The sequence below is a fragment of the Drosophila nasuta genome, chromosome 2R, assembly GCF_023558535.2.
Source record: "Drosophila nasuta strain 15112-1781.00 chromosome 2R, ASM2355853v1, whole genome shotgun sequence".
NCBI classification, from domain to species: Eukaryota; Metazoa; Arthropoda; class Insecta; order Diptera; family Drosophilidae; genus Drosophila; species Drosophila nasuta.
Genome location: NC_083456.1, coordinates 23,947,772 through 23,972,290, shown reverse-complemented (window position 1 = coordinate 23,972,290; position 24,519 = coordinate 23,947,772). Strand labels below are relative to the sequence as shown.

Sequence of the window (24,519 nt, the reverse complement as noted above, 5' to 3'; positions counted from 1 at the left end):
TCGCACACACTCCCATGCGATTAGCTGGCGAGTGTCAACAAAAGTTTTACGCTGTCGTCGCTGCAGCGTTGCTAGGCTCAAGTTTTGTGTAAAAAGCTTTTGCGAGAGCGCAAGCAACGATATCTATGAGAGGGCTGCCAACTCGTTTTGAAAATCAAGGCGCCACTTTATTACATTCAAATTTCGTTCAAGATAAACATATGAAAATATATGTTTGCTTATATCTACAAATTCTTTAGACCACTCACGGGGTCGCACAAAAAACGACAACTGGTTGCCAAGGAATTTATCCTATTGACCAGCGTCTTTTAGCCAAAATGTGTTTGACTGTCACAAAAAATGTTTCGCTAACCTAACGTTGCATTCGCAGCGGAGTCCGCAAACGAAGATGCCGTTGGTCCTTATTAACAAAAATAAACAATTGGCCACATCGGGCAGTTCAGGAGGAGGATGACGAGGAGTCCGAGCTGCTGTCACTGGAACTGGAATCGCTGCTGCGTCCATGTTTGCGGCGTCGCGACTTCTTTTCATCAATCACCTCGTAGCTGGGCAGCGTTGAGTTGCTCGAGTCAGAGCTGCTGCTGCTCGTGCTTGTCGACTCCTCAGCAACAGCTTCGATTTTTCGTGATTTCCTAAAGAACAAATATAACAAGTTATATAAGTGTTATACACTATGCGGACACTTGGTTACCAACTTTTTGTCAACCTTGTCGGCGTTCTTGCCGCGCTTCTGTTTCTTGGCATTTATTTCACAGTCGCTGGGAGAGCTGCTGCAGTTTCGCTTTGATTTCTTGCCCTTTTTGTTGTCCTTGCCACCCTTGGTCGAGTACAGATTCTGTGAGCTGGCAGTGGAATAACCTGTGTCCTTTTTCTTTCGCTTTTTTCTAGGGAATTTATATATATAAATGTCTAATTTCAAATATTGCGACGAATCTTACTAACTTGTCTTTTTTGTCCTTCTTCTTTTTGCTGTAGCTGGCCTCGGTCTCAACGAAATCGCGATCTCTATCTTTGGCTCTGTGTGTAAAGTTTGTATTAATGAAAGCCTTATAAATCACATTTTTCAATTACTTACTTCTTAATCTTCTTTCTCACATCGCCGCCGCGTTCATTAGATATCATATAGATGCTGTTCTGATCAGAATCGTGAACTCGACGTCGCGACTGATACTGGCGCGCCTTCTCCATACGACTTTCACGGCGACTCTTCCAAAACTCCGCATTTACCACATACAGGCGATATAATTGGAGTATAATAACCAAGGAGTTCTTACCTGTTATGGTAGAAAGTAAATTAAATCATTTTCTAATTAAGAAATATTTAAAGCTCACTTACAAGTGAAGAAAACATTCATATAGTTTATGATTCTATACTGGAATATAATCAGCAGTCGAAAGGTAAGAAAAGGTGCATCCTGTAGTATAACGTTAAGGACGATTCCTTTAGGAAAATGAGATTATATTTTATACATTTTAAATTTATATTTTAAGCTTATTTAGCTAGTAATACTTTACCCCACACATCGATACCGCAACAGCAATTCTGGCAGCAATCCGTGTGTCTGTAAAAGAGGAAAATAATTTAAATAATCTGACTCAATCCCAAAGATTTTCCAACTTACTCCTCCTTATGGTGTGAGCCACTGCCTCGTGGTCGCCTGCCCCTTGTGGCAGACAGCACAATTGTGAATTGCATCAGACTCCACGACCAAATGCCCAGCGTGAGGAAGACCAGGAAATCAATGCGTGCAATCGAATCATCTTTGTAGGAGTCAAAGAACTCGATTATATCCGCAGCTGTGCCAATGTAGACCAACAACAACTGGCTGAGCTGATCCCGTGTCAAGTCGCCTTTGGGCAGCAGCCAACGGCCCACGATCAGGATGAGCATAAGGAACTGTTCGATGAGTGTAATCCATGTATCGGGATTGATGACGGGCAATGTGATGCCGGCATCATCGAGCAGATCAGCCACCGGAGCCATGGCGCTGCTGTTGATGGCGTTGATGCCGCCGACGCCGGCAACGTTGCCGGTGCTGGAGCTGCTGCCGATGATGGTGGTGATGGCATTGCTGCTATCGTTGGTGGCATTGCTGACATTGATAAGGGGCAAGGAACTATTTGCCAGACGTCGCTCAATCTTGTCCAGCTCGAGCAGCCAAATGGCCGGCACAATGCTGCTGAGGTAAAGAAAGACTGAGGGGCAAAACCTGCAAAATTTTGAAGACACGGCAAGAGGGGTTAGAGGTAAGCTGTGGGGGGTGGCATAAACGCGAATGGCCAAAATAAACAACAAGTCAAAGTGATGCGCCCCGCGACAAAAGGTAAACAACTAGTGAAAGACACAGACTAGCCAGCAAAAAAGCGAAATTCCATTAAAGTTTTTACTACAACAGCGTATGTCTGTGTGTGTGTGTGTGTGTGCATGGAGGAGTGGTCTTTGTGGTTGTGGAAGTGTCTTGGGGTGGTTAGACGTTACGTTACGGACACGGGCATACACATTAAACACATGATTTCACTTTTAATTGAAAATCAAAACTCGAACATGACGTCAGCATCAGCGGACTTTTGTTTACATTGCCTTTAAGCCAAGTACCCGGATTTCGGGATTAAACAGGATATAACGCAACTTACCAGCGCCATTCCTGTGTCTTCTTAATCATTATGGTGAAGATGCCCTCGAGCAGCAGCAGCAGCAATGGTCCACATAGTGTCCAATAGATGATATCCTTCTTGAATGCGGTCACCTGCCAAATGGCCAGCAAACTGTGAGCACCGAAGATGAGGCGCGTTAGAATCGCCTTAATCGTTGATATTATCTTGGCCATGATCACATCATATCATCATAATGGCTGAAATAAACTAAACTACACTCCTCCACCACCAAAACTGCAATGAATGAAAGCCGTTGGGAAGCAACCGCTTTCAGTTTCCAAATCGAACCGCACGCAGCGAAGTGCCAAACGCAACTAAATTGACTGACAGCAAAAATCGTAGGCCAAATGCTTTCATTAGATGTTTAAACGCTTTCTAAGAAATTAAGGACAACGCAGCGAAATAGCGGGATACATAAACGCGAGTAATTGGTGAATGAACGTGGGGCGCTTGTCTCGACTCGCTTTGCTCCGTCTCGTCTCGCGGTGAAACCAAATACTCCTGCGTGAAAAAACACTAAAAACACTAACTACTACTGAACTGATAAGCGAGATTACACTAGGTTGTGCCCTCAAAGAACTCTTTTGAAATATGAAAACAAAAAACTGAGTTCAGCTTTATAGTAATTGATCTCGCCAAAAATATATATTAATAAATATAATCTAATATAAACAAATGTTGATTGTATCACAACAACGTTTACGAGTCATCATCATAAATATTTTGAAATTAACTACAAGAGAAGATAGGAAAATGAGAAACCAATTGCTTATTCAATTAAAAACATTTCTTAAATGCACTCTGAAAACTTCTTATATAGTTCTATAGTTCAGTTCAACGATCCCTTTGGGCGCTCCTCAGCTGAGATACGGTCCTGTCAGTGACTTTTCAAATCGAATTGTACACACGCGTGCCAGCACATCCCCCAATACATAGTATTCTTGGAAGTCACACGACCGTTAAATGCTTTAGCTCTTGCTGTCTTAAAGCTGGACGAGGACTGAACCAACCCACCTACGCTGAGCCACAAATGCAATGCAAACAAATCGCTATGAGAGAGACACAGGCGGTGGCCATCAACACCATGACCGTATGTACACTAAAAAGGTAAGTTATAGTTACCATTAACCTCCCACTAGCAATACATTGACGTTTGCGGTTCGAGTTAGGCCAATGTTTTTCTTCATATGAGGGCAATGAGAGGTCAACATGCGACATACTGTTGAAAGTTTATTGTTTCTTTTGGTGATTAACCCCTTTTCAAATTCCTTAAATTGGTTTTGAATTCAAAAGTGAGCGCCAAACAATATTGAAAATTGAGCAGAGTTGCCAGACAGTCGCATTTAGAATTTTTTTTCCAGCTGATTGCATGTTGCCACTTATTAAAAGTCTGTTTATCGACAAGCACTCTATCACATCTTATCGTTTATCGAACCCAAACAGAATCAAAACAAAACACGTGAAAATTAAATAAAGCTGATATTTATCTGATTTTTCTGATAATAATGTCGTCTTCAAGTGATTCTTCAGATGTATCGGAGCACGAAGCAAGCGGAGATGAAGAAACACAGGTAAAACCACTGCGGCAACGTTAAGACGAAAGATAATTTCAGCAATTTATTTTTGCAGAGTGCAATTCGCGAGGATCTCAAGGGAATGACTCTTGAGGAGATTATGCAGCTGAAGGAGGAGCTGGGCGCTAAGGTATACAAGGAGGCAGTGCTAGGCAGCAAAAGCGTTAAGAGAAAGCAGCCGAAAGCAAAGAGTGAACTTAAGCGACTAAATAAGAATCGACCGCGCGAAATAAGTGCAAAACGTCAGGTACCATTTTTGGGCGCCGAGCAGCGAGTGGAGCGTAAAAACAAGGAGACGGAGTTGCGTGATCCAAGATTTGATGAAAGATCTGGCAACTACAACATTGATACATTTAAGAAAAACTACAAATTCGTAACAAATATACGGCATAATGAAGTCAATAAGCTAAAGAATCAATTAGACAATGTGGAAGGCGAAGAGAAGCAGAAGATCAAGCACACGATGCAAAGACTGATCAACAAGAATGTAGAGGATAAAAAGTGGCATGCGAAGCAAGCTCAATTGGAGAAGGAACGCAAAGCCATACAAAAAGCACACGCCGAGGGACGACAGCCACACTATGTCACTAAAAGTATAGTTTTAATCTAATTCTTATAAGCATTTGTAAAATATTTAATCCATTACAGAGGAACGACGTGCCAAGGAGTTGGTAGCACAATTTGAGCATCTCAAAAAGACAGGCAAGCTGAACAAACATCTGGAGAAACGTAGGAAGAAGAACGCTGCCAAGGATCGCAAGCGCATTAGCATAGAATAAACACGTAGCATGATGTCTTCTTAGTTATAAATGTATATTAACAATTAAAAAAGGTTTTCACATTGAAAGATTTAACCGGTACGCAACATCTTGGCTTCACGCTTCTCTAGCAGTTCACGGCGCTGCTCCTCGACAATCACCTTTCGCTCCTCCAGAAATTGAGCGTATTCCGCGGCGTCTAGATCGCGGACCACTTTAATGCCACAAGTGCGTGCAATTCCAATGAGCATTTCACACATTTGCTAAAACAAAAAGCAAAGTTTTGAAACAAAAGTAGAAATTGAATAATTAGGTAGACTAACCTGCATTGTAAGCAAGGCATTTGGCGGATCTTGTATCTTAATCGCTGCAATTTCGTACAAATGCTTTAGCGTTATCTTGCCAGCAACCTCACGACCAGGTGTCATCGTTCCACGCTGAATTCCCGCTGCCTGCTTTAAGAAAAACGTTGCCGGCGGATGATGGATGGCGAGATCATAGCTACGATCGCTGTTCATGGAAATGCGGCAAGGCAACGGTACACCTTCCTTCATTTCCGCAGTCTTCGTATTGAAATCCTTGCAAAAGGCAGCAATATTAATCGCGCGCTGCAACAGAAATAATTTTAATTAAAAAACTCTCAGCGCAATGTGATTTTGCTCACCTGGCCCAGCATGGGTCCCAGTGGTGGACCTGCTGCTGCCATGCCGGCGGGTATATTTGTCTTTAGTTTGGTTGTATGCGTAACGCGTTCCACATTCTTTTTCAGTGATTTTAGTTTACCGGCTGCTTTCGACATTTTTATTCAATTAATTCCGTTTGGAATTTTAGTTTAGTTGTTATGCAAAGACAGTGTGTGGCGGCTATGAAGAAGAAGAATACTAAACAGCTGTTTGATGTTTTCATTATTTTGTGTTATCGATATATCGATATATAAGAAAATATCGGAATATTTTTCCAGCTGCAGAAGACGCGTTTTGTAAAGAAAACAATAAATATTTTAGAAAATTTGTTAAATTAATAATTTTTAAAGACAATTAATAGTGCATATTAGCGCAACATGTCTATTGAAATCGAATCTGCCGAGTAAGTATTCTATGGGTCACAGTTTTCCATGTTTAAATAGTTTTTAATACATGTGTTTTCCCCGGCTCGTTTATTAATAAACATTGATTTTTGTTGTTGCAGCGTTATTCGGTTAATCCAACAATATCTGAAGGAGTCCAATCTACTAAAGACGCTACAAACCTTACAGGTAAGCTGAAAGATATCAGTGCAAATACAAACTTAAAGCAAACTCATTTGCAGGAGGAAACTGGCGTCTCACTCAATACAGTGGACAGCGTTGATGGCTTCGTTCAGGACATTTCGAATGGCCACTGGGACACGGTGCTTAAAGTAACACAATCGCTTAAGCTACCAGATAAGAAACTACTCAATTTGTATGAACAAATCGTACTGGAACTGATAGAGCTACGTGAATTGGGCGCTGCACGTTCTCTGCTGCGTCAAACGGATCCCATGAGCATGTTAAAACAACACGAACCAGAGCGTTACATACACTTGGGTGAGTACGACGTTGTACTAACAGTATATAATAGTACTAAATCAATTTAATTGCGTAGAAAACATGTTGCAACGTGCGTATTTCGATCCACGCGAGGCATATGCGGAGGGCAGCAGCAAAGAGAAGCGTCGCACAGCCATTGCCCAGGAGCTGAGTGGTGAAGTGCATGTGGTGCCGTCGTCTAGGCTGCTCGCATTGCTTGGTCAGGCACTCAAATGGCAGCAGCATCAAGGTCTGCTGCCACCCGGCACCACCATCGATTTGTTCCGCGGCAAAGCAGCCATGAAGGATCAAGAAGAGGAAATGTATCCAACGCAACTATTCAGGCAGATCAAATTCGGCGAAAAGTCGCACGTAGAGTGCGCACAGTTCTCACCAGATGGACAGTATCTGATCACAGGCAGTGTGGACGGCTTTTTGGAAGTTTGGAATTTTACCACTGGCAAAGTACGTAAGGATTTAAAGTATCAAGCTCAGGATCAATTTATGATGATGGAACAGGCTGTGCTCGCATTGAATTTCTCACGCGATTCTGAGATGGTGGCATCTGGTGCACAAGATGGTCAGATCAAGGTCTGGCGCATCATCACTGGTCAGTGTCTACGCAAGTTTGAAAAGGCGCACACCAAAGGCATCACCTGTCTGCAATTCTCCCGCGACAACAGCCAAGTGCTCAGCGCATCATTTGATTACACAGTACGATTACATGGCCTCAAATCGGGCAAAATGCTAAAGGAGTTTAAGGGACACACATCTTTTGTTAATGAGACTACTTTTACGCCGGATGGTCACAGTATTCTGAGCGCATCTTCAGACGGCACCGTGAAGGTCTGGTCATTGAAGACCACTGAATGCGTGGCTACCTATAAACCGCTGGGCAACGAATTGGCCGTTAACACTGTTTTAATATTACCCAAGAATCCCGAGCACTTTATTGTCTGCAACAGATCGAACACAGTCGTCATCATGAACATGCAGGGACAGATTGTGCGATCGTTCTCATCGGGTAAGCGCGAAGGAGGCGCATTTATCTCAGCCACACTTTCGCCAAGAGGAGAATTCATTTACTGTGCTGGCGAGGATCAGGTGCTCTATTGTTTCTCGGTCTCATCCGGCAAACTGGAGCGTACTTTAAATGTAAGTTTAGTTTTATATTCAATTTTGGTGGCTTTTTAAATTTCTTTTCGTCTTCAGGTTCACGAAAAGGATGTCATTGGTTTGACACATCATCCACATCAGAATCTTCTGGCCAGCTACAGCGAAGATGGTCTGCTCAAACTGTGGAAGCCATAGATTATGTTAGATTTTACCAATTACCTGCATACTAAGTTATATTTAGTAGTTCTGACTTTTTACCTATCAATAAATATAATTTTAACAACCCGAACTCTTCCGGCGTTGTCGTATTTATATCTAATACTAAATGTGTGCAATTTGAATTTAAATGAAACAGCTAAAATATTCAAATTTAACGCCAGCACAAAACAAAGCAATAAAACTTATCGGTGGAATTCTTAAACACGCATTTCCAATGCATTGACAGCAGAACATTTACTGCCTGCTAATTTCTGTTCGCCTGGTATCTCAGTTGTCATATCAGCTGTTTTCAACTGAGCCGAGCGAAGTGCAACTGCAGGCACGCACACTATCACAAAGGCACACATACATGCGCACACACACTTGTGCTCACACACACATACGCCAGCGTAAAAAAGATGGCTGCAAGCAGAGCGAAACACCGAAAACCAGTCGAATTACCAGCTGAACTACCAGGCGAACAGAATTAGCAGCAAGCAGTTAACTTCATGTGAGCACTTTAGAATTTTAGATCATTGTTCTAAAATAATTTAGACATTTTAGATCATTAGATCTTAGTTGATTGTGCCGGTAAAATTTGAATATTTCCATTAGAAGTTATTGATGCATTTGCATTCACATTAGGTAAAACTGATCATTCTCACTGCTTTTACTGTTTGGATTGTGCGTTATTCAGCCTGAGGTTGCTTTGGATTTTCACATGCCCTGCATCAATATGGTCAATCATGTATCTATCAAACAAATTGACTTTAATTAAGAATTATGCAAAACCATGTTGAGAGCGTCTGCTCTAATCCGCAGTCGACGTTTCAATTGGTGTCCACGTCTGAATTAGTCAAGCAGCACAGCTCAAGCTATTCAGTTGTATCTTGTTTTTCCATCTCTCGTTGTCAACATGAAAAGCGATGAAATAATCGAGAAAATACGCAATAAACTAAAGGATTCGGATCCAAGCAAACGTACGGTAGTGAATACGTTTCAGTTTAATTTTACGGATACCGAGGGACAACTTATCAAGAGCATGGGTGAGTTTATACCATTGGATACATTTTTGAGTACCCTGCTGATCTTACGCCGATAGTCTTCGATTTCAAAGCTCTGGACATCTATGAGGGTAAAGCCCCCGATGCCGATGGAAGTGTTACTATAGCTGATGAAGATTTTTATTTGGTCGGCACCAAGCAGACGACTTTCGATAAGATATTGGAACAGGAGAAGGCCAAAGTCGACGGCGACACTGACGCCATTAATAAGATGTTGGAGAAATTTCGTTTGGCTTCATAACAGCTTAAATCATATAACATCTTTCTACTTTGTCAATGCTATTGCGATCGTATAATAAAATATCTTGAGTATAAAGAGAGAAATGGTGTACAAGAATCATCGATATTGCAATTTGGTTTAGTATTCATTTATTTAATTACCTTTATTTATATTTAATGTTAACATGGAATTGTTTTTGTAGGTGTTTTTGTTCAATTTTTAAAATTTTGCCTTTTAGTCAACTATCTTTTTTTGCTAAAGCGCCACGTTCTATGCCAATGCATGCGCTCGGATTTTGGATTTTTGGTTTCATTTTGGTTTTAGGCTTTACATATTGTTTAGCATAACTTTTGTTTGTTTTGTTTGCTTTGCTTATTTATTAGATTTAATTGTAAATTTAACACTTGCTTGTTTAAATTAACGTTGTGTTTTTAGTAAACGCTTAGAACATTTTATGGGGAATTGTTTCCGTGTGTTTCTTGAACATTGTTTTTTATTTTATTTAATTTTTGTTTGTTTAGTAAATAGTTTTTTGATTTTTTTTTGGTTTTGGTTTTTAGTTTACTTTTCATTTTTATTGCTAGAACACAAATTCAATTTTTTTTTAATTAACTAATTTAATTGGGTTCACTTTAATGTCATACAACAACAAAATTTATACACTTAAACTAAATATGCATTTCATTTGTATTTTTTTGCAAATATTTAAAAATAATTTGTTTTTGTTTTTTATTTCTTATGAATTAGTTGATCTTTATGCATTTTGCAACAATTTAACAACGTTTTACTTGTTCAATGTATTTGATTTTATTTATATGTTATATTTTATTAAACACCTACATACCTGTTTTTTTTTTGTTATTATTAATGATTTTTCTTTACGTTAAACTTGTTTTTAATTTTTCTCATTATTTAAGCATTTTTCTTAATGTTTTTGTTTTTATATTTTAATTTAATATTTTTATGCAAAACGTACGAGCGCTATGAAACCAATAATTTTATTTTATTTTTTCTTTTTGTTTTGTCAAATTTCTCTGCTTGTATTATTGTTATTAGAAATAACTAAAACTTAACATGAAATAAAGGATAATAGTTAACATAATTACATTTTCTTAGAATATGAATATATGAACTTAATTTAAACAAAATGGAAGAGAAATAAAACAACTAATTGATTCTCTTAACTTGGCACAAATGTTTTATGTTTTTTATTTTCTAATCAGTATTAATTTTTGGATTTTAATTTACTGTAAAAGTTTTTATTATCGTTCTCTTTAGCGTGTACATTTTTATAAATATTTGTTGTATCTTAATGTAGCTGCAACATTCGTTCATTAAATGTCTATAAAAATGTGCTTAAATAGACAAAAATCTTTTGAATTTATTTTGGAAATTAGCAGCTCCCGTCGAATGGCGCTACTAGATTTTAGTTATTTGTATGAATTAATTTATTTATTCATTTTTATTTATACAGATCTCTCGATTTAAGAATTTTGCGTTTAACTTTTGCTGGAAGATACAGGTTTGATAGTCACTAATTCTTCATTTTATTTATGCATTATTTTTTGTTTGTAATGTATTTGTTGATTTTTTCTCTTTTGTTTTGTTTTGCTTTGTTTTCGTTTCTTATTTCTTTTAGTTAAAAACTTCAATTTATAAACTTGCTTTAACTTCAGTTATTGCTATGTGTGTGTATGGTGTGTATGTATGTATGTGTGTGTGTCTTGCTTATTGTAAAAAAATGTGTAAATAAAAGTTTATTTGCGGCTGTTAAGGTTTTTTATAGGTATAGTAATATAGGTATTTATTTATGTTATTGTTTTATGCCCATTATTATAAGCAAATTGTTCATATTTTTTGCTCGTTTGCAATTTGAATTTATTTGTGAATGTTTTTGGTATTGTTGTATAATTAATTCAATTTATGCTTCACCTAAATATTACTCGTATCAAATATAAAAATCAACAACTTTTTGCGGTCACCTGTGGCTAAGAAAATGCTGACACATAATCGCCGCTTGGTTTTCTTCATCTTCATCATCGTCTTCGTCTTTGTCATCATCTATGTCTGTCTGTCTTCATCGATCCGTCTCCTCTCATCGAGCCTTGTGGTTTATCTTCTTTTCATTTATTTATTTTATTTTTTACCTTTATCTGTCATACGTAGTCGCTATGTGTATAATATAGTTATGTATGCATGTATGTATATTTAAATGTAATTATTATTTGTTGCCTGTCGTCATTGTTGTTATCGTTTAATCGATTCATCATTTCATCGTTTATCGCTACTACAATGTTTATCGCCCTACTGTACTTTTTTTGTTGTTTATTACGTTTACGTTTTGCGCCTTGTCTATAGCTTATTAAATTTATATCTTAATCAATTCGCACTTTTGCATAATTTTTCGTCTTTTAGGTATTGTTAACTTTTGAATTTATCTTCTTGTTCATCATCATCCTCCACTTCAACTTCATCTTCATTCTCATCATCATCTTTATCTTCATTTTCCACTACTCTGCTTACTTTTGTGATTTGCTGTGCTGATTGTAGTTTTGTAAACATTGAACTACTCCAATCAGCTGGCTGCACACACAGTTTTTGCAGATCGCACTTTGCATTTATGCATTTAAGTGTCCCCTTTGGACAAGGACACGGCTTAACCTAAAGCGCTCTACAACAGAAACTAACGATAAAAATGCTTAAAAACCGAAACAAAAACATAGTTAAACATTTGCCATTTGGTTTACATGATCGATATTATCCTCGTCGAAATGCACATCGTTTATAAATATATCCGCAGCCAGTTGATCCTCCTCATCCAGCTCGAGGTCGTCGTCATCATCGTCGTCATCCTCATCGTTGGACATTAGACCATGCACCATATCCACACCGGCTATACAAATGTGAGGTGGCGGTGGCACGCTGGTGGGTGGAAGAGGGGCAGGCGGAATGATCAAGGTGCCACTATTGATGCCGTGCAGGCTTCCGGCAATGCTCGCTCCGCCGCTCTGCAAATGCCGCCGACTAGAGCTAAGACCAGCTGTGATGATGTAGAAAGAATTATAAAGTTATTCAAAATCCATTATAATATAAAACCAAAATTACCTCAACTAAAAAACAAAGGCACAAAAAATCAACTTAAAGAAAACCTAAAATATAAATAAAGTGTAACTCAAAAATGATAATCAGCCACAACTCTTGTTCCTCCCCTCGCTTACCTGTAGCACTCGTCTGCGAATCGTAATGCGCATTCCGATGTAAACCCAATTGACGGACATGATTTCTACGTTTTCTTCTGGAGTGACAGAGTGTGCATAGGAGACAGATTAGGGACAAGACGACGACTAGTGTTATTATAATTAGGACGTCGTGATCCTCCTCTGCCGCTTCCGTGATACCTATTAGCAGGAATTAAGACACAAATAAGCCAAAGAATAATAGAGATATGTTTATATATATTGAATAGTACACGAGATTATATGTTAATGCATTGCTATATATATAAATAATGCGAATAGATATCGAGATCATATAGGCTGCTAAATAAATGCGCTGCTCTGATAAATGTTACGTGGTGTAAATGAATCACTAACTGAGAGTTTAATGTAGTTGAGAAGTATTCCGAAATCCAAGTTTGAGTTTTTCAGATTTTCTTAATGTTAAAATTTTGGATGGATTTCGGAATATTTCTTTTAGAGACTTGTGTTCTTGTTGCTGTTCTGTTTTGTTGTTGCAGTGGTTTGGTATACAGCATTAAAAGTATTTTATTTATCACATTAAGAGTTGGTGTTTAAAAAAAGTTAAGTTCAGAATGCAGCTCAGTTTGGCGGAAAAACAGTTTTTGGGGGGTGCAAAACAGAAAGAAGCCAGAAATAAAAAGTAATTAAACAAAAAGTATAATCAATAACTATTAGATCGACATGCCTTCAAATGAGTGCTACGAATGCTCTAAATAACTTAAATATATTTGCAACTGAAGATTAATTAATTACACTTAGGGACACTAGCTTCGACAATAGTTGTTTCTGAAAGATGCTTAGTTTAAAATTGTGAAGGTTGAGGTCTATTTGTTGGTTGAGATTGGTGCTGTGCATGTCATGATTGTGGTCTGTGGGCGTGGCTATGGCTTTGGTTGTGGGCGTGGCGTGGACGTGGAAGTGTGCAGCGATTTTGAGACAAGTTTATGCAGGACTCACGTGTTAGATGTGACCAAAAGTATTTATTATGTATTTCTTATTCTTAATAGATTAGCATTTTACTTGGCGTGTAAGTTTTTTTTTTTGTTATGGTTAGAAAAATGATTAAAAATCGTTTTTGCTGTGAGCATGTTTTCTTCTTTGTTTCCGTTTTCGTTTTCATTTTCTTTTTATCTTATTCTTGTATGTGTTTCTTCTTATCGCTTTATTGTTAATAGTTTTCATCACTTTTGATTCTCGTGGCAATTCCTTATGATTTAGCAATCCAATTTGTAATTTTGTATTCTTAACGTTTTGATTAATTTCGTTTCTCATTATGTTTGTATTTGTTTTGATTTGTTTTTAATTGTACGTATTCAAGACTAATGACATAATTGCTAAAACAAATATTTGCAGAAATGTGGGCAAATGCGTTACGTTTGCATCACCTGAGTCATTGTCACGGATTTGTCACGGGTTTTAACGTATTTTATTTCAATGATTTAAGGAGGTTGTTAAGTTGTTTATAGTTTATTTTTTTTAGTGGAAATTCACATCGAGAATGTACAAAAGAAATACAAAGAACAGAGAACACAGTGAGAAATATACAGAGAAAGAGAGAGAGAGAGGAGAAGAGAGAGAGAGAAATAGAAGAAGAATAAGACAAGTGAGAAAGAGAGATATTGTTGTTGTTGTTGTGGTGTGGGCTGTGGCTGTTGATAAGTTCGAGTTGTATTTCTGAGATAGAGATCGCTTTAGTTTATCTTTTTATTTTGTTGTAGTAGTCTGGAATTGTACGAGATGCCATTCGATACTGCGACTAGGAACAACATAACGTGTAGGTAGTAGTTATATAATACATATAGTATACTTATAAGTAAGAACAATAATAATATAACAAGAATTATGCATAGCTTCGGGTTGACTGAATGGGTGAGCGCAGATTAAAGATCTTATCTAAAGAGTATTAACAAAATTCTGGCTATGAAAATGAACCAAAAACCACAAACAAAACGTTGACAACAGAGAGAATATATATATAGAGAGAGAGAGCTGATTTAATTTTGGTGCTTTGAGTTGAGTTGAGAGTTGATTTAATTGTTATTTTAGGTATTAGTATTAGTATAAGTATTAGTTAATATGGTTAGTTGACACATTTAATTGATATAGTTTTATTTTTAGCAAGTGTTTCGTCGGGTTCAAGTTATCGTGGTTGTTTGTAAAACAAATGAAAAGCATAATTAAATAATATGATTGATTAAGATTGCATAGACATAGATATAGAATCGATATGCAATCCAGCTTAAAATCGAAATGAAAATGATGTCAAAAGAGCGAGAGAGAGAGAAGGAGAGAAAGTAACAAAGAAAACTCATTGGACACTCAGTGGAGGCGCACTGAAAAAACCCAAAAAGAAATCAATGGTAAAACGAATATAAATATAAAAAGGTAAGTAAGGTACATAAATAAGTAAGTAATAATAAAAAGTATAGATCGAAATAAAAATTGAACTGAACCGTTCGACTCACTCACGACTCACAATGCAATTCGTCACTATCATCGCCGGGCCCACAGTTCTTGACGCCATCGCAGCGCAGCTTGTCCGATATGCAATATCCTGCCGCGCACTGAAAGTGATACGTGGACTCGCAGAGCAGCCCAATGGATGGTGGACCCGGCCCCGAATCCTGTATTTCAGTCCATACAATGCGGAAGCCCTAAGCACCATATTAATATTAGAATCTGAATAATAAATATAATAATGTGAAGTGCACTCACCTGTGCTCCAACGGTCTTGTCGCTGGTGGTGAAACTGATGCGTGCCGTTTGGCCTGTGGATATATAATGCCACTGCTCGACGGGGGGCTTCTCGCCGCACAGCTCCACTGGCGGCTGATCTGAATCCACATTCACCCACAGGCGCAGCACAGCCGCCGGACAGCCTCGACCTAGCAAAGGGAATTGGAGATTAAACTACAATTCAAATCGATTGCAAATTGCCTTAAAACTCACCTGCTGGATCGCCCTCGAGTGCAAACTGCTCAAAGTTTATCGACAGCTTGTAGCCGGCACGTGCAGTCATCACCCAGTTGCAGGCATTGGAGGCCATGCCGCGTCCAGGTGCTTTATAGCCCGCAGGATAATTAGGCGAAGTGATAATGCCCGAGTCCTCGTTGCTGAAATTGCCGCCGCAGTCGCCGGCATCGGATTTGGCCGACTCGAAGAAATAGCGCGCCTTGAAGCCGCTTGCCACGCTCTCCTGATCCGTGTGCAACGTGATGCGCAGACCAACCGCACCCCGGGGGCTCTCAACGGGTCCGGGTGCTGTCAAACCACAATAGCGGCCGAGCAGGCGATCATTGTTGTCCCGATACACCACATACATTTCCAGCCAATCCTCAAAGCAGGCGCCGGAACTGTTGTAGAATTTAAATAATTTTAATATATATTTCTTTTAAGGATTCTCCGAACTTTACCCATAAGCACCGGCTGTGGCATTCGCATTGTTGTCCGCCTTGATCTTGAAGTGATCGAAAACAATGGTCACCTGTTCGTTGTGCTCGGCCAAGAACAGATAGGAACAGTTCGTGTCCGACGGATAGTTGGAGGGATAGCGTGGACTGTTTAGCTCGCCGCGTTTCTTCGAGCTGCTCACATACGTGAAGCTGCAGGTGCCATCCGGTGCCGCAGTGCCGGGTATTTTATACTCCGTCTCGAATGTGTATTTGCCCTTGAAGCCACGCCCCTGCAGCTCACCCGAACTGAACACCATCGCCAAGCGTGGACCATCGCTGATCACACGTTGCGTCTCATTGCCGCATAGCTCATAATCAAATTTGTCATACGCATCGGCAGTCTCCTGTCCCTTTAGATAGATTTTCAGATAGCCATCAGTACAGTTGGATCTACGAAAGAGCTTAATTAATAATCAATGTTTAATCCACAATTTCTTAGCACTCACTCGCTCTTGTCTTTGTGCTCCATTTTGGGTATGTTGAAAGAATTAAACTCGAGCCGTACACGCTCCAGATGCTGTGCATCCTGCATGCCATAGATGAAATATCTGCGAAGAGAATTCTTTAGTAATCCGCATCTTTAAAATCGAAAGAGCAAGTTGAGTTACTTACCTACACACAGTTTTTGGTATATATGGATAGGGATAGTTAGGTGAGAGCACAAAGCCAGTGGATTCCTTCTTCGATAAAATCTTTTGATCACATTCTGAGCCACGTATGTGAATGCCATCATTTTCACCTGATGGATCATGTTTTTTTTGGTATTTATTGTTGCATTTACGAGTGAAGAAGTTTTATTTTTTAGCAGAGCAGAGCAGAGTTTTGTAGCAGATTTCATCAGTTAGAATTTCGAGGAATTTTATAGATTAGTTATAGATTAGAGAGAGCGAGAGGGGAAGAGAAAGAAAGAGCAGCAAGTTGTTGATAGTTTCAATTAGTAATTTGTCAATTAGATCCAATTAAAAGAACGGGAAATGCGACAAAAATTAACAAAAAGCCACAAATAGTAGATAATGTGGCAACGGAAATGCAACAGACACATACAATGGAACCCTTAAATGTGTGTGTGTATAAATATATATGTGTGTGTTTGTGTGTGTATTGCGGCCATTTTGTGACAAAGTTGCGGCATTTAAAATGTTTGACCTCTTTTGCCACAAAATGGCCGCCGTTAAAACTGAAAGCAAGTAAATAGATAATTGTAAAATTGATGAAAATGTTAATACTTACGTATAAAATCTAATTTAACAAAACTTTCGCTAAATTCATAAATTCCTTTAAAGCCACGATTTTGCGTATTTGCGGTGCGCGGTAAGGTATAAAAATGAACAAAAAGGCTCGATTCGCTCGAATACAATACTAAGTTTCTTTGCTGTCCACAATATGTACCGATTAATGCTGACGAATTGTCTGGACCATCGTACACTTTCACATAGTCAAATGGGCAGCTGATTGTTGGTTGTAGTTGTAGTTGTTGTTGTATTTGGTTGTTTTTGTGGTTGTAATTGTTGATAGATAGATAAATTTGTTGTAGTTGGAGTCGAATAGTTAGTTGGCAGATATAGATAGACAAATTGGAATAAAGCGTAGAGAATAGAATTTGTACATAGAATTTAAATGAACAATTGTTTGTTGCGGATAGTTGAAATTTATGATTGTTTTACTTTGTGTTCGTCTGTGTGTGTGTGTGTGTGTGTGTGTGTGTGTGGGTGTTGTAGTTTGTATAGCAGCTGCATGCTCAAAGCAATTTGCTTACACAATTTGCTCTGATTTTGACTTGTTGTGTGTGGGAGTGTGTAAATGTGTGTGTGTGTCTGTGTGTGTGTGGGTGTAAGTTGTGTGGAATTGCGCAGCATTAGGGGTACTCACTGTGGTCCACCAAAAAACAGATCAAAATCACGAAACTCTAATCTAACTCTTTGATTCGATTCACCAAGAAATTGATATGTGCATGACATATCCTTCGGATAGGCACCTGGATAGGTTGGCGATATGAGTGCGCCAGTTTTATTGATACTCATGCTAGGCGTTATCGTGTAGGAACATGGCGACCCAGCAATGGGTATGCCAATTTCATATTCCGCTGCAAAAATCAACCAACAAGTTATTATCATATTGTAGATTAAAGTAAGAAAGCTACAGTCGAGTGGGTTCGACTGTGAAATACCCGCTACACAATTTCAATAGAGAAAAGTAATGGTAATGTGTTATATTATCATTGAAATATACTAAATTTACCGAAAATATACTGAACTAATCAAAATTAATATACCGAAAAGTGCCGAAATATACTACATACATATATATTCAAATTATATCATACAATAAAATATACAAAAAGAATATTCCAAAAAAAATATACTGAACTAAACATCATTACTATACCAAAAATATTCAAATATACTACATATATAATCAAATTATACCATAGAATAAAATATACAAAAAGAATATTCCGAAAAAATATACTGAACTAAACATCATAACATACTGAAATATACTACATATATAATCAAATTATACCATAGAATAAAATATACAAAAAGAATATTCCGAAAAAATATACTGAACTAAACATCATTACTATACCAAAAAAATACTGAAATATACTACATGTAGATTCAAATTATACCATAGAATAAAATATACAAACATTCCGAAAAAATATACTGAACCAAACAAAATTAATATACCAAAAAATGCTGAATTATAGTACATATATGCATATTCAAATTATACCATAGAATAAAATATACAAAATTAGTATTTCGAAACTATACTAAAATATACCAAATGCTATATTTCGTATGTATCTCCATCCGTTTTTTATCATATTAAATAATTTATTGAGTTATTTCTAAAATTTTAAAAATAAGTTTTAGCTCTATCTATTACAGTTTTTAAGACTGAGATGGTTATACGGACAGACAGGAAAACATGGCTATATCGTCTCGTCGTTCAGCACTTATATATACTTAACGGAGTCGGAGATGTCACCTTCTACCTATTACTTAAATTTCTTGTAGTCACAAAGTTATAATATCCCTATATGAGTAGCGGGTATGAAAATGGAAAAAAAACTTGTCTTACATGCATTTATAAACCTAAACGTGCCCTCGAACAGATCGGTCGACACATTTTTGTTGCTAAAAAATGAAATTGCAACGGCGCGGTACATGGAAATGCGACGACGCGGCGGAATGGCGCCACAATAGCGACCGCCGAATGGGGAATTGATCAGCTCCGCTGGTTCGGACGATTGCACCTCCGAGTAGATATCCATGTACTCATGAACACAGCTGTTGAGTGGGGGTGGAGAGAGTGGACAATTCAGATTTTTTGTATTGCTTCTTTTGTTAATTGTAATTATTAATTGCAAATGTTATTTACCTTGGTAATTCACCGACGGCCGAACCGCTGTTGCAAATTGAAAAGAAAAAAACGTAATTGGAAATTAAATGAATTTAATTGCTTTTGTAAAGTGTGGTTGGCTTTTGTGCGTATTGGATTTGTACTCACTCTGGCGGACTTCCTCTTAAATTAAAGGATTTAAAAACTACTTCGACGCGCTGTCCAGGTCCTGCTAGGAATGTGTAGAGGCATTGGCGCGAATGATTGCGATGGTTGTGCAGCAGCGGCGCCGTGAAGCTGCCGTTCTGTGGCCCGCCAATGCGCGACACAAACGTCTGATCACATTCTGTGCGGCAGCAAGTAACAGACAAAGAGAAAAAGACAAAAAGAGAGAGAGGGAAGAGAAGTTGCCACACACACAAAGGCATAAAGTTTGTGTGGGAGTGTGCGTGTGGTTTTGGCATTGATAAGTCGAGTTTGTTACAAGTCGTTTCTTTGGTTAGATATATATGTATATATATATATATATAGACACACACAACAATACAAACACATACACAGAACGGTAGCAGTAAAACAAGAGTTTAACTGTTTGCATTTGCAGCCATTTGCTGTTGCTATTTGTTACTTTTTGGGTTTGGTGCTCGTGTGTGTTTGTGTGAGTGAACATGTCTCTGTGTATCTATGTGTTTTTTTTTTGCGAATGCATGTGTGTGTGTGGGTGTGTATAACTAGAAAGCAGTTTTTTGTTTTCATTTTCAACTAAGTCAACTTTCAACTACGGTTAGACATTTAAATTTATTTGGTAACGTTTTTAACTACGGGCTGCGGGACACAAAAAAAATAAGAACGAACACATCGAGAGAGTTTCGAGACAGACACAAGATTGAGAGAGTGAAATATATTTTTTTGGTTTTTGATTGAGTATTGTAGGCGGCAAACCTACTTGGCGATTTTGTGGGCCGCACCGGCGCCTCCAAATATGCCACAACCGGCTGCATCCAAGGCTCGCCATCGCTCTCAACGCCAGGCGACTTCAAATGCCCCGTGGCTGCCACTGGAGGGAGTTTTTTGAGTGAAGTAAGGTTGATGGAAGTGATTATTTGTTGGTAGTAGTTTTCGGGGGTATAGACGAAAGACAAATACATGTTGTTAATGATTTTGGATTTGAATTTTACATGACATTTCTATGTTGCTCTATAAATATGCATATGTGTGTGTGCCTGTGTGTGTGTGTGTGTGTATAAATTAAAGTTGACGTTAAACATGGAAAAACGCTTCAATGTTTATGACAGGTGCTCTAGAAATGTCTGTCTGTCTCTGCAGCGAACATTAACCGAGATGGAAGTGAGAGAAGAAGAAAACACGTATTTTCCATAATGAAATGTTAGCAACTATGTTAAAGAGGAAATCGCTGTTATTAAGCTGCACCCCCCAAAAGTAAACACACAAATAAATATATGTATATGCGATATATACAGACTCACACCCACTCAAAGGAATTGCATTGATTATTGTGGCAAAATGGTGGCGTTGGTGGCGTATGCGCAACGTTGTGTGCTTATAAGCGCGGAAATTGTGAACAGCTTTCCGTTCACTGAGTTTCACTTTGGCAAACACGCATAGCTCAACAAACACACACACACATACACACACACTCAGACTATCGTATACATTGTGAATTTTCAAGGTTTGATTGCAGTTAAAACTTGCTTCAGCTTCCTTTTAACTTTCGAGTGCAACTAATCGGCTTTAGCATGCCAGCAGCATACTCTCGATTCTGATGCTCGTCTCGTTTCGCTCAAAGCTCTCGGTAAGCATCTTTTGATACACGTTTTGATGAGCGAACGCACACGGCAACGGCACAGTCACAGTCACAACTTAAGCCTGGCATTCTGATTATGTTGTTGCTATTCATTGGCACTTTTGTTGCAACCAAGCATTTAAGTTCAAAGGCCGTCCGCAAATGCGGTTGTGGCTTCTAATTAAATTCAATTTAGAACACATAATAAATGAGCTGAGCGCTGCCGCGTTTTAGTTTCGGTTACGCTTTCTGAGGTCTGCGTATGTGTGTGTGTGTGTGTGGATAGCAGCAGCTGCTGCTGTTGCTGTGGTTGAAAAGTTATGTCTGGCAACGTGGAATCCCATCAAAATTTGTTTGGCTTTAAAGCGCGTTTACTGTCTGCCCACATAAGTATGCTACGCTTTTTAGCTTTAACTATTTTGTAATAGTAGAGAGGAGCATTTAATTATCTGTGCATCTAAAATGAATTAGTTTCAATTTCTGCATTTGTTGTCACCCAATGCGAATGCGTGCCGATTGCTCCTAAAACTGCAAATAAATGACGTGCACAGCAGACCGAAAGTTTGCTCATTAAAATGAGAGCGGAATCAAATCGAGAGAGATAAAGGGAGGAAGGATGCAAAGCACGCAACGTGTAAGGCTTGTTCTCTCTCTCTTTCTCTATATATATACCTTGGTGCGATAAACATGCCTGTTGGGGCGTGGCCATGGGCGTAGCAATGTCAACCGCAACGCAAACGGATGCGAGACCTGCACAATGCCAAAAGCCTCCCACCCCCCTACAAAATCCCAATCCACAATCCGTGTGACACAAAAAAAAAAAGGAAAAGAGAAGCCCACTAGACACCTAACCATGACAATGACAATGCTGTGTGCAGAGCAAAGCGCGTCGCTAAAGTGTCAATAAATTTTATGCAGACGCCATTTGCATTGGCATAAATATTTTTGTTGAGCACTCGCAATTGTTGTTGTTGTTGCTGCTGTCTGTTGTCTTTTTTGCGCTGTCGTTTTGTCACGCCAAGCATTATGTTAATTTACAGCAGCCGTTTTGTTTGATATTGTTTTGCGAAAGTGTGCATAAAAATGCAGCATTTAATTGCATATTGTGCAACTAAAAACAATTCAACAACCAAAACCACAAAATGGCAGCAATAATCCGCGCAAACTGCCGTGTAAACAACTTGTCTGTGGCAATATATATTCAAAGTTAACACACACACACACACAGACAGAATAACATATGCCACAAGCACGAACAGGTGTAACCGACCACTTAGTAAGCAGAGAAGGGGAGGGAACCCCAACATTGGTGCTGTGTGCAAATTACACTCCAAGGATGCGTGCAGACTAAATGCGACGAGACTAAGAAGTTTGACGAACACGATGATGATGATGACAATGTCGATACGACGTTCCAGCTCAGACTCAGACTCAGTCTAAGACTCAGGCATCCCAAGGCGACACGTAACATTACGCTAATAACCATAAGTACACTCACACACACACACACACCGACAGACAGAAGACAGGTGTGTGTGTATAGAAATGTTTTATAGCTGATGTTAAGCTCTGGCATTGCAAATAATTATTGCCAGCAATAAAAAGTTGCCCATTAAAAGCGCTTGCTTATAAAATTGAAGATGTTGCGGAAAAAGTCTTCTCTGACTGATATTGTGCTATCTTAATTGCAATAGTTTGTTAGATGCGTCAGCTGTTTGACTGACATTCAAGTTGCTTCTGACACTTTTGTCAGCACTCGCACAAATCTCCAGCTGTGCTCTGCAACTTCCCTTCAAGACACACACACACACACACTCGTACACTCGAACTCGTAGAGAGTTCTTGAAAATTTAATGGCTGCCACTGCTGTTGGCACTTACAAAGCCACCCGCAGAGCGAGCTGCCCTCCTCTCCCCGTCTGAGAACAAGAACACCTCAGTTCGCACAGCTCATGTTACAGACAATTTGCGTTAAATTTACAAGTAAAGCCGTTGCTGTTGGCGTTTGCCAAATAACAGATGCACAGCCAGACTGAGACAAAGACAGAGACAGAGGGCAGAGACCGCAACCACGATTGCGAGCGAGCCTTCTGCTTGTTATTGCTGTTGTTGTTGTTCTTGTTGCAAGAGCAATTAAAGTGGATTTTCATGAAAATGAGTTTTCCTAATAGTTTATTTAGCCCCGCTGAAATAAAATTCGTGACGGTAAAACGCGCCTTGATTAAGCGTAGGCAAAAGCTGCGACGATGGCGAAGGTAATATACACAAAACACATATATTTTTAGCCAGCGAGATAAGACGAAGCTGAGCCTCGGCCTTGGCTGAGGCTAATACACAATCTGGTTGCCATAGCTACCCCTGAGTAAATCCCTCTTGTTGTTGTCGTCACTCACTTAGTTATCTTTATCTCGAGGGCTGGGCATAATTATGCATATTATATTGCAGACTTTAAGTGCATATTTTGGTTGTACTCGTAGTTCAGCAGGTAGATTGAGTTTGATTTATTGCCAATTAGTTAGATAATTACATTCAAGTGCCCGCTATTAATTGGCACTTAGGTTGCTAATTGCAATTAGCCAACGATGTTGCAGCTGGATTTGCATTAGGATAAGTAGTGCAATATATTACGTATACGTAATGGATGATTATAAATATTCAATATCGGCAGAATGTCAATATTACACATACGTAACGTATACACATCACAAATCATTGCTGTGCTGCTCGGTGCTTTAATTCGGCTTAAGCCACTGACATGCTAATTAACTTTCTACTCACGCAGTGCCAACTAACGCTTCGACGGTCTTTAAGACCTGTCGACATTCGACAGGCTACCTAATCGGTGGAGAGGGGAAAGGGACGGAGGAAGGCGTATGCCAAAACAGAAGGCGCATACTTTGACCAGTCATCGCTCGAGTGACTTGCGCAAAAGGTATTTCCATTTACATTTTCATTTTGATTTTGATTCTGATTTCGGTTTTCTTCATTTTTTTTCTTGTGTATTTAAATGTATCTCGACGCCACTCAAATAACTTTGTGTAGGGTCAGAAAATTTGAATTTATTTTGCTGGCTGTGCATATTTATGCATCTACTTTGGGAACGAATTTTCATATCTGATTTCTAAAATAAGTTGCAAAAGAGGCCATTGAGGCGCTCTTGAAAGCTGCCATGCAACTTTTGAGCGCATTCAAGGCAAACTTGATCGATAAGTGGGCAATAATAATAATAATAAAAGCGATTCGTTTGCGAATTCGTTTGAAAAGTTACTTACGCTTTTGGCTGGCTTGTTGGAACGTACCTGCAACGAGAGAGCAAATATATATGCAGATTGTTAATTAAATGTTTCGCATACAGGCGGAGAATGGAACTGTTGATGATGCGGCTGCTGTTGCTGCTGCCAACGTTTGTTAAGGGCAGACCGCAAAGACAACAACGATTGAGTGCACTGAAGAGCGATTTCAAAGATATATTATGTGAGTGTAATTAAATGCAGACACACTTGCAACATACACAGGAATACATCATTGTCGGTAAAGTGA

At 38.8% G+C, this 24,519-nt stretch overlaps 6 protein-coding genes across 17 annotated transcripts in view; 3 read left to right on the top strand and 3 right to left on the bottom strand.

Moving 5' to 3' along the window:
• Positions 1-165: 165 nt before the first annotated feature.
• On the bottom strand, positions 166-3,171 carry LOC132784083 (transmembrane protein 26). Its single transcript, XM_060789479.1, has 8 exons — positions 2,635-3,171; positions 1,623-2,210; positions 1,516-1,562; positions 1,337-1,441; positions 1,076-1,274; positions 943-1,017; positions 696-884; positions 166-632 (listed from the first exon to the last, which is right to left on the bottom strand). The coding sequence occupies exons 1-8, from the start codon at positions 2,826-2,828 to the stop codon at positions 440-442; spliced, it is 1,590 nt and encodes a 529-aa protein (XP_060645462.1). The 5' UTR covers positions 2,829-3,171; the 3' UTR covers positions 166-439.
• Positions 3,172-4,074: 903 nt separating this feature from the next.
• LOC132785814 (ribosomal RNA processing protein 36 homolog) lies at positions 4,075-5,008 on the top strand. Its single transcript, XM_060792093.1, has 3 exons — positions 4,075-4,226; positions 4,285-4,822; positions 4,878-5,008. Exons 1-3 carry the CDS (start codon positions 4,161-4,163, stop codon positions 5,006-5,008), a joined length of 735 nt encoding a protein of 244 aa, XP_060648076.1. The 5' UTR covers positions 4,075-4,160.
• Positions 5,009-5,021: 13 nt separating this feature from the next.
• On the bottom strand, positions 5,022-5,867 carry LOC132785815 (large ribosomal subunit protein uL11m). Its single transcript, XM_060792094.1, has 3 exons — positions 5,652-5,867; positions 5,311-5,595; positions 5,022-5,250 (listed from the first exon to the last, which is right to left on the bottom strand). The coding sequence occupies exons 1-3, from the start codon at positions 5,784-5,786 to the stop codon at positions 5,080-5,082; spliced, it is 591 nt and encodes a 196-aa protein (XP_060648077.1). The 5' UTR covers positions 5,787-5,867; the 3' UTR covers positions 5,022-5,079.
• Positions 5,868-5,929: 62 nt separating this feature from the next.
• Positions 5,930-7,936, top strand: LOC132785813 (WD40 repeat-containing protein SMU1). The gene is made up of 5 exons (XM_060792092.1): positions 5,930-6,073; positions 6,176-6,242; positions 6,296-6,554; positions 6,613-7,691; positions 7,749-7,936. The coding sequence occupies exons 1-5, from the start codon at positions 6,048-6,050 to the stop codon at positions 7,845-7,847; spliced, it is 1,530 nt and encodes a 509-aa protein (XP_060648075.1). The 5' UTR covers positions 5,930-6,047; the 3' UTR covers positions 7,848-7,936.
• Positions 7,937-8,704: 768 nt separating this feature from the next.
• LOC132787486 (uncharacterized) lies at positions 8,705-9,266 on the top strand. 2 transcript variants are annotated; one of them, XM_060794546.1, is made up of 2 exons: positions 8,705-8,896; positions 8,968-9,266. In XM_060794546.1, exons 1-2 carry the CDS (start codon positions 8,767-8,769, stop codon positions 9,153-9,155), a joined length of 318 nt encoding a protein of 105 aa, XP_060650529.1. In that variant the 5' UTR covers positions 8,705-8,766; the 3' UTR covers positions 9,156-9,266. The 2 variants fall into 2 exon arrangements, with proteins under 2 accessions (XP_060650529.1, XP_060650528.1); XM_060794545.1 differs by having other exon boundaries at positions 8,953-9,266.
• Positions 9,267-9,979: 713 nt separating this feature from the next.
• Positions 9,980-24,519, bottom strand: part of LOC132787482 (cubilin) — a 61,269-nt gene continuing 46,729 nt past the window's right edge. For 4 of the 11 annotated variants that reach the window (XM_060794536.1, XM_060794534.1, XM_060794537.1 and 1 more), the window contains 15 exons: positions 24,252-24,278; positions 20,123-20,233; positions 19,345-19,522; positions 19,216-19,242; positions 18,916-19,124; positions 17,695-17,908; positions 17,056-17,273; positions 16,438-16,564; positions 16,272-16,373; positions 15,787-16,215; positions 15,323-15,726; positions 15,089-15,258; positions 14,850-15,027; positions 12,353-12,532; positions 9,980-12,174 (listed from right to left, as the gene is read on the bottom strand). In XM_060794536.1, the coding sequence (XP_060650519.1) occupies positions 11,858-12,174; positions 12,353-12,532; positions 14,850-15,027; positions 15,089-15,258; positions 15,323-15,726; positions 15,787-16,215; positions 16,272-16,373; positions 16,438-16,564; positions 17,056-17,273; positions 17,695-17,908; positions 18,916-19,124; positions 19,216-19,242; positions 19,345-19,522; positions 20,123-20,233; positions 24,252-24,278 (2,891 nt within the window). In that variant the 3' untranslated portion in view covers positions 9,980-11,857. Of the gene's footprint in view, positions 12,175-12,239; positions 12,284-12,352; positions 12,533-13,330; positions 13,759-14,842; positions 15,028-15,088; positions 15,259-15,322; positions 15,727-15,786; positions 16,216-16,271; positions 16,374-16,437; positions 16,565-17,055; positions 17,274-17,694; positions 17,909-18,915; positions 19,125-19,215; positions 19,243-19,344; positions 19,523-20,122; positions 20,234-24,251; positions 24,279-24,519 lie in introns of those variants that run through there. The other 7 variants (XR_009632548.1, XM_060794542.1, XR_009632549.1 and 4 more) reach the window with 7 other exon arrangements.

What these genes read in the sequence shown, in the direction of transcription:
- LOC132785815 (XM_060792094.1), bottom strand. Translation starts at nt 5,786, where the DNA reads ATGTCGAAAGCAGCCGGTAAACTAAAATCACTGAAAAAGAATGTGGAA. An exon ending in TGGGACCCATGCTGGGCCAG is followed by an intron (nt 5,596 to 5,651) that starts GTGAGCAAAATC and finishes TTTCTGTTGCAG; the next exon opens with CGCGCGATTAATATTGCTGC. An exon ending in ATGCCTTGCTTACAATGCAG is followed by an intron (nt 5,251 to 5,310) that starts GTTAGTCTACCT and finishes TTTTTGTTTTAG; the next exon opens with CAAATGTGTGAAATGCTCAT.
- LOC132787486 (XM_060794545.1), top strand. Translation starts at nt 8,767, where the DNA reads ATGAAAAGCGATGAAATAATCGAGAAAATACGCAATAAACTAAAGGAT. An exon ending in ACAACTTATCAAGAGCATGG is followed by an intron (nt 8,897 to 8,952) that starts GTGAGTTTATAC and finishes TTACGCCGATAG; the next exon opens with TCTTCGATTTCAAAGCTCTG.
- LOC132784083 (XM_060789479.1), bottom strand. Translation starts at nt 2,828, where the DNA reads ATGGCCAAGATAATATCAACGATTAAGGCGATTCTAACGCGCCTCATC. An exon ending in GTGAGAAAGAAGATTAAGAA is followed by an intron (nt 1,018 to 1,075) that starts GTAAGTAATTGA and finishes CTTTACACACAG; the next exon opens with AGCCAAAGATAGAGATCGCG. An exon ending in AAGAAGGACAAAAAAGACAA is followed by an intron (nt 885 to 942) that starts GTTAGTAAGATT and finishes TAAATTCCCTAG; the next exon opens with AAAAAAGCGAAAGAAAAAGG.
- LOC132785814 (XM_060792093.1), top strand. Translation starts at nt 4,161, where the DNA reads ATGTCGTCTTCAAGTGATTCTTCAGATGTATCGGAGCACGAAGCAAGC. An exon ending in GCGGAGATGAAGAAACACAG is followed by an intron (nt 4,227 to 4,284) that starts GTAAAACCACTG and finishes TTATTTTTGCAG; the next exon opens with AGTGCAATTCGCGAGGATCT. An exon ending in GCCACACTATGTCACTAAAA is followed by an intron (nt 4,823 to 4,877) that starts GTATAGTTTTAA and finishes AATCCATTACAG; the next exon opens with AGGAACGACGTGCCAAGGAG.
- LOC132785813 (XM_060792092.1), top strand. Translation starts at nt 6,048, where the DNA reads ATGTCTATTGAAATCGAATCTGCCGA. An exon ending in ATTGAAATCGAATCTGCCGA is followed by an intron (nt 6,074 to 6,175) that starts GTAAGTATTCTA and finishes TTGTTGTTGCAG; the next exon opens with CGTTATTCGGTTAATCCAAC. An exon ending in AACTGGAGCGTACTTTAAAT is followed by an intron (nt 7,692 to 7,748) that starts GTAAGTTTAGTT and finishes TTTCGTCTTCAG; the next exon opens with GTTCACGAAAAGGATGTCAT.